This window comes from Bradysia coprophila, unplaced genomic scaffold (genome assembly GCF_014529535.1).
Source record: "Bradysia coprophila strain Holo2 unplaced genomic scaffold, BU_Bcop_v1 contig_232, whole genome shotgun sequence".
NCBI classification, from domain to species: domain Eukaryota; kingdom Metazoa; phylum Arthropoda; class Insecta; order Diptera; family Sciaridae; genus Bradysia; species Bradysia coprophila.
Genome location: NW_023503493.1, coordinates 10,336,748 through 10,343,225, shown reverse-complemented (window position 1 = coordinate 10,343,225; position 6,478 = coordinate 10,336,748). Strand labels below are relative to the sequence as shown.

General features: G+C 35.9%; 1 protein-coding gene across 3 annotated transcripts; it reads left to right on the top strand.

Annotated features, from left to right (window-relative positions):
• The first annotated feature begins 888 nt into the window (after positions 1 to 888).
• On the top strand, positions 889 to 3,712 carry LOC119076531. 3 transcript variants are annotated; one of them, XM_037183317.1, is made up of 4 exons: positions 1,997 to 2,163; positions 2,374 to 2,530; positions 2,628 to 3,107; positions 3,178 to 3,712. In XM_037183317.1, the coding sequence occupies exons 2-4, from the start codon at positions 2,452 to 2,454 to the stop codon at positions 3,696 to 3,698; spliced, it is 1,080 nt and encodes a 359-aa protein (XP_037039212.1). In that variant the 5' UTR covers positions 1,997 to 2,163; positions 2,374 to 2,451; the 3' UTR covers positions 3,699 to 3,712. The 3 variants fall into 3 exon arrangements, with proteins under 3 accessions (XP_037039215.1, XP_037039212.1, XP_037039214.1); XM_037183320.1 differs by lacking the exons at positions 1,997 to 2,163; positions 2,374 to 2,530 and adding an exon at positions 889 to 895; XM_037183319.1 differs by lacking the exon at positions 2,374 to 2,530.
• Positions 3,713 to 6,478: the final 2,766 nt, after the last annotated feature.

Here is a 6,478-nt window from a genome sequence, read left to right as displayed (position 1 = left end):
AGTAGCGGCCTTAGTGCAAGGGCCCAAATTTGAAACTTTTTTTGCCATCATTCTATTCGGCATTCAATTATCTCTCAAATGAAACAAAAACTAGCAAAATCGGATGAGATTTACTCGATTTATGTGCAAAAAACACTTAGGGCCGAGTAGCGGCCTTAGTCCAAGGGCCCAAATTTTAAACTTTTTTCGCCACGTTCTTTTCGGTATTCAATTACCTTCCATAAAAAACTAAATCTAGCAAAATCGGGTGAGATTTACTCGATTTATGTGCAAAAAACACTTAGGGCCGAGTAGCGGCCTTAGTCCAAGGGCCCAAATTTTAAACTTTTTTCGCCATGTTCTTTTCGGTATTCAATTACCTTCCATAAAACACTAAATCTAGCAAAATCGGATGAGATTTACTCGATTTATGTGCAAAAAACACTTAGGACCGAGTAGCGGCCATAGTGCAAGGGCCCAAATTTGAAACTTTTTTTGCCATCATTCTATTCGGCATTCAATTATCTCTCAAATGAAACAAAAACTAGCAAAATCGGATGAGATTTACTCGATTTATGTGCAAAAAACACTTAGGGCCGAGTAGCGGCCTTAGTCCAAGGGCCCAAATTTTAAACTTTTTTCGCCATGTTCTTTTCGGTATTCAATTACCTTCCATAAAACACTAAATCTAGCAAAATCGGATGAGATTTACTCGATTTATGTGCAAAAAACACTTAGGACCGAGTAGCGGCCTTAGTCCAAGGGCCCAAATTTGAAACTTTTTTTGCCATCATTCTGTTCGGCATTCAATTATCTCTCAAATAAAACAAAATCTAGCAAATCTACCATGCCCATTTTCGAACTTGACCTTACTTTTGTCGATACCAATCGGGGAAAAAAAGAATTTTGAAAAAAGGTTGTGATTTGCTCAAGCTAGAGGGGTCACAGACGGACGGACGGACGGACGGACGGACATTTTTTTTATTGCGGATTCGTCACCTATGAACATAACCAAATGCTTTGCCCTTACTGTCTGCTTCCAATTCGACGTGTTACAAACGGCATATTAATCTTATAAGCCCCCAGTACTTCGTACGGGGCTAAAAATGACAGTGAGACATTTGAGATGTCGTTCACTGTAACTACTTTTATTAAAAATAAATTTGTGTTAAGTTTGCGTTTCAAAATTTTCACTTTTCGCAGCTTGTTGCAAGAAACGTTGTACGATGAGATGTTGCTTAAATAACTATTTCCGAACTATTGTTTAAATATCGCGACGTCGTCTTTTAGGAAAAACGTTGTTGCTAACTCATGCTATAAAGCTTTTTTAGCGAATTCCAGGCTTCCAGCACGAGCCGGAGACGAGTTCTGAAATCGAATAGACTCTGGCTCGTGCTGGAAATTTGGAATTCGTTAAAAAGACCTTTTATCATTCGTTAGAAAAATAACTATTTACCTCTTGTTATTGCCGAGAACAACAAAGCTGTAAACTTGCAATTTTTGGTTATATAACTGAAAGTCTGCTGTGCCATAGCCACATTTTGAACAAAATACCTTTTCGATAAGAGAGTAAACAACAAATATTTTGAAGTGGAGTGTGTTATTACAAGCAAAAAATGTACTTTAAATGCGCACATTGCTCATGAGTTCAGTTTCCAAATTTTCAGGTCCAATGAACTTTGTGCAGTGGAACATCCTATCAAAATGTAGATTATTATGTGTGTTACCTAGGGAAGATTCGTAAAGATTCGTATGAAACTCTCAGCTCAACGATTTAAAAGATTGGGATTCGGATAATGGTTCACAGAAAAAGGAAAAGAAAAAGCGTTTTTAGAAGCAAACAATTCTCCGAAATTCTATCAACTAGAATTTTGAATTGAGAATGATTAGAGGTGATTTTCCACTGAATTTTGCTCGTAATGACTCTAGGTACGTACCTCTATGGTGTGTAACTATATTTCTGCTAAACATCCAATAAAAAAAGATAAAAAGTGGGAAAGACGATACGGAATAAATGTCATCACAATCTTTCGCATATATAACGAAGTGTATGATAAATAAATTCAGCAATAACAATAACAGGCCAGACGTGCGGAAGTAATATATTACTAAGTGTGGAAAATTTTTAGCGTTCGTAGTAAAGTGAATTTTTCTTTTCAAGCTTGTGATTGAGTTTGGCAAAAGGTAAGAATCAATCCAACTTCTTGTACCCCTTATTTATGCATCTTCTTTTTATGCTATTAAAATTTGATTCGATTTTCGATCGTCCTCGATCTATTTAAGAATTTTTTTTTTTCATCGAAATAGACCGATATGTGCGAACACAGCGACAATAATATCATCTCCGAACGCTTTAAAATATTGAAATTTTTTGCTTTGTGTTTTTACCAATAGCCAGTAACTAACTGAATCAACTATTGAAATTTACACCAATTTCCCACTGAAGAATTGCATTATCTTGAAAAAATAGTAATGATTATAGTGATTATTACAAGTGCCCTTTTAGCAGTGGTACTTGCTGAAGCCGGTAAAGATGTTGTTCTACTAACTCGTAAGTTGGAAAATTCTTATCGACAATAGTTCCCAGACGAATTGTGAAATGTTTTAATTGGAACGCAACACGAAACTAATTGTAGCGATTATTTTAGCAAAGAACGCAAACACAGGACCAATACATGGAGGTGGCGGTGGTCATGAATTAAGTTTTTCATGTCCATTCAACGGAGCTATTACAGATATTAACTATCGTGTCGGATTGAAAGTGGATCAACTTTCATTTATATGCACATCATGGGCGGGTCGAACTACATTTGGTCCGTATGGCGGTGGTGGAGGCAGTCCAGGAAATATTGGGTGTCCTGAACGATACTATATTAGCTCGATATACGGGAGGAGTGACGCTAGATTAGATCGACTCGGAATTCGTTGCAGACATGATACTGATATGACCACGCATGGAATAGACAGTGGAAGCTTTGGCGGAATGGGTGGATCAGTCTTTGATGATTTGACCTTTTCCGCTGGTAACAGGCCCATTGGAATAACAATTAGATCCGGAGACTTTTTGGATGCAATTCAAATCAATTATGGAAACACTTATCTAGCTCCACTATGCACTAATTGCTATCGTAAGTCTACGAAGTTCAACCATTCTATTTAGGCATTGTTTACGTAGATTTTATTTCCTTTGTTGTATAGAATATAGAGAGGAATGGGGACCAAAACATGGTGGAAATGGTGGAGGAATGAACGCATTCGCTTGTCCAAACGAAGGAGTTATTACTGCTATTGCGTACAGGGCTGGTTCTATGTTAGATTTCCTCCAATTTACGTGTGTGTCTCTGTTAGGCCAAACCACTATGCAACCGTATGGTGGAGGTGGTGGCGGCACTCAATATCGAGATATCTGTGAGCCTGGTATGTACATCAACTCTATATTGGGAAGAAGTTCCAATGGAATCAATCAGTTTGGAATCCGGTGTGTCAGACCAGGAACCACTGGTGCGAGTCCTGGACGACATGGTCACGGTGGTGATGGTGGTGAACCATTTGATGATCAATATTATGCATTACTTGGACATAGACCAGTGGAAATCAGAATATGGGCCGGAGCACAAATCGATGCTATTCAAATAAAATACGCAAATATGCCAGTTCATTTTCCTGATTGGTATCAAGGAGAACAACAGGGAGAAGAAGAACTTAGTGATGTGTTTTAATGTTGCCTGATTTTACCGAATATTCACAAAAAACAAATTCTGCAGATATTGCTAATAAAATCGCAACTTAAGTATTGCGCTCGTGAACTGAACAATGAAGACTTATTGAAAGTGCAACTACGAACGGAATCCAACTGACAGATCGAAAAGTTTTTATCGAGTTGAAGAACTAGGAAGCTGAGTTAATTGGCTCAGACGATCCATAATTTTCCCCATTGACTTACACTTCCATGGACAAAGATAATTCCAACAACTTTCTTTTCAATATATCAAAAGTTCTTTTTTGACACCTTTAGATGACTTCCTCCTCATTCCAAACTCGGAATGCCCAGATTCTAAATATCTAAATATATTTGGGGGTCATTGGAGCCAAGGTAGTGCTAAAAAAGTTACTGTGTTACTATGTTCCTTAGTCACTAATTTATTGCAGTAGCGGACTTGCGTTACGTGCGGGCATGATACTTTGTTCTACAAAATTGTTCTTCAAAATCTTATGGTCTGCGTCGAGATAATTTGAAATGATTGTTTTTGTATGAAGAGGCCTACTGTATCCAGGCAAGAGAAGCAACAAATGTAATGTAATGTAATAGTAATAGTTAATGTCAAAATAAGGAATGTGACAACTCAATATCGCAGTGTGTAAGTCAAGGCTTGTCATTGAATTATTGAATTGCCAGTTGTGGGTTCGAAACTCAACCGCAACACAACTAATTCGCTTCATGAGGTTGTTGTCCACAATAATGACATCTGATTGAATCGGATATTAGGTTGAGTCTAGGATTTTGTATTACATGTAATTGTTCGTTGGTAATGCCATTGTTGTCTTTTCATATAATGGTTCACGACTTTAAGTCAAATATACAATCAGTCGGTGAAATGACATTTTCATACATTCTTCCACACAAGCTCCAAATATCATTTCCATAGATGGTTGTATACTTGGCTTTAACGACGATTTTCTACGTTAAGAGCAATGGACCCTTTGCAAATTTGTAGCCTACATTTAGGCGAAAAAATATTCGTTTCTTGATGATTTCTCTGAACCAAAATCTTTTTTAAAAAGATGTGTTGCACAGGTGAGTTACTTTTAAAGGAAAAATTGGTTTGTGAGTCAAAACTTAACCCATTTGAAGAAACCTGTGAAGATTACATACATTTACACAATCCGTGGGATAAAGTTATCACCCGAAAAACAATTTTTTCTTCAAAAGTAACACATTTTTGCGTGCTCTATTGGTTTCACTTTTTCAAAAAATGATCTTAAATTATATTTGACTAAGGGTGGATATGATTTGGATGTGAAATTGAGTGGGAAGTACTATTTTCATAGATTTTCTTTTTTTACAGTGAACGACATCTCAAATGTCTCACTGTCAAATTTTTCTGAGAATTTTATTGTGTCATTGCAAATTCACAATGACATTCTCTGAAAAAAATGACAGTGAGACATTTGAGATGTCGTTCACTGTAATTCTTTCTTCTTCCAATTTTCAAATATTTAGGGAAAGCCCATGACACAAGTTTCTTATTTTTTATGTTTCTACTGATATTTGACAAAAAAAACCTAACTCAAAATCACGATTATCCTGTGTGCAATCTCACTAGAACTTCAATTTGTTCGCTCGGAAACTTAAACTTAAAATCCCAGAAATCACAGCAAAAATGTGGAAAGAACAATCAACCGCCGAATACAATTAAGTAATTAACGTTCCAATTGAAAAGGAAGTGCCCTGTTATCCGATCGAATACCATTTATAAATTAAACAATTAAGATGCAGGCAATGTCACAACCAGATAAAATTCCTTGTCTAATTGTTTACTATCATTAGAGACGAAATTCTCTTAACTGAAATTAACTTCAATAACGACCTATCCGTACGCTCTGTAGCTCTCTATACACTCACACACAGCGAATAATATTATTTTGTTCGTCGCCAATTTATTTATTTTGTAACAGCAAATATATGCCACTTAGAATATAGCTCTATGAGAGTACGGATTTTCTGTCTAACCGACGTATACAAACCGCATGTGTATTATGCTATAAACATCTGTATATACTCAGGAAAAGATATACCAATAATAATAGTAATGCCATAACAAGGAAAAGTAGAGGAAAATAACATATTTTTACAAAATTATTTATTTTTATCATTTCTTATTTCAATAACTGAAGCATATTTCTTATTCTAACTGTGAGCTCGGGTGCTCGGTGCGCTTATATCCCAACTAATAATTTTCTTAAGGGTTTTTTGGAATTATGCCAATGGAAATAATACAAAAAAAGAGTCTTTCTCTCTATATCCACACACAGAGTTCGTCGTCGGTGGTTTGGTTCTTCTTCCCTTTTTTTTCGGGGTGTATTATTGGAACGGCAATTTAGGAGTTGGTTGAATGTGTTTATTTTATGATACTACGATGTGTATACGTACGAAGATAGCGTTTTGTTGTAAATGTTATGAAGTATGAGATGACATAGAAAATATTCGTGTGGAACAGAAATATTTTGTTCTATACATTTTGCCTCTCTTTACGTGTACAGATACTATGTTTCTACACGATTGTTGTGAATTGTGAAAGAAAGCGCAATGAACTCTCATGTTTATTCAATATTTTTGTCATTTTCCATTAGAGTAATGTATGAAAGTGGATCCCGTCTTTTTTTTTCGCAACAATAAAAGTAAGCAATGGCTTAAATTTTGCTGTATTGAAGATAATTCGTTGAATTGTATTCTATATAAGCTAGCTCGCTGGAGAATTTAAGTTGCTAATGAATTACA

Coding starts and splice junctions, on each gene's coding strand:
- LOC119076531 (XM_037183317.1), top strand. CDS start 2,452: ATGATTATAGTGATTATTACAAGTGCCCTTTTAGCAGTGGTACTTGCT. Junction 2,531..2,627: donor AGATGTTGTTCTACTAACTC/GTAAGTTGGAAA, acceptor CGATTATTTTAG/CAAAGAACGCAAACACAGGA. Junction 3,108..3,177: donor ACTATGCACTAATTGCTATC/GTAAGTCTACGA, acceptor TTTGTTGTATAG/AATATAGAGAGGAATGGGGA.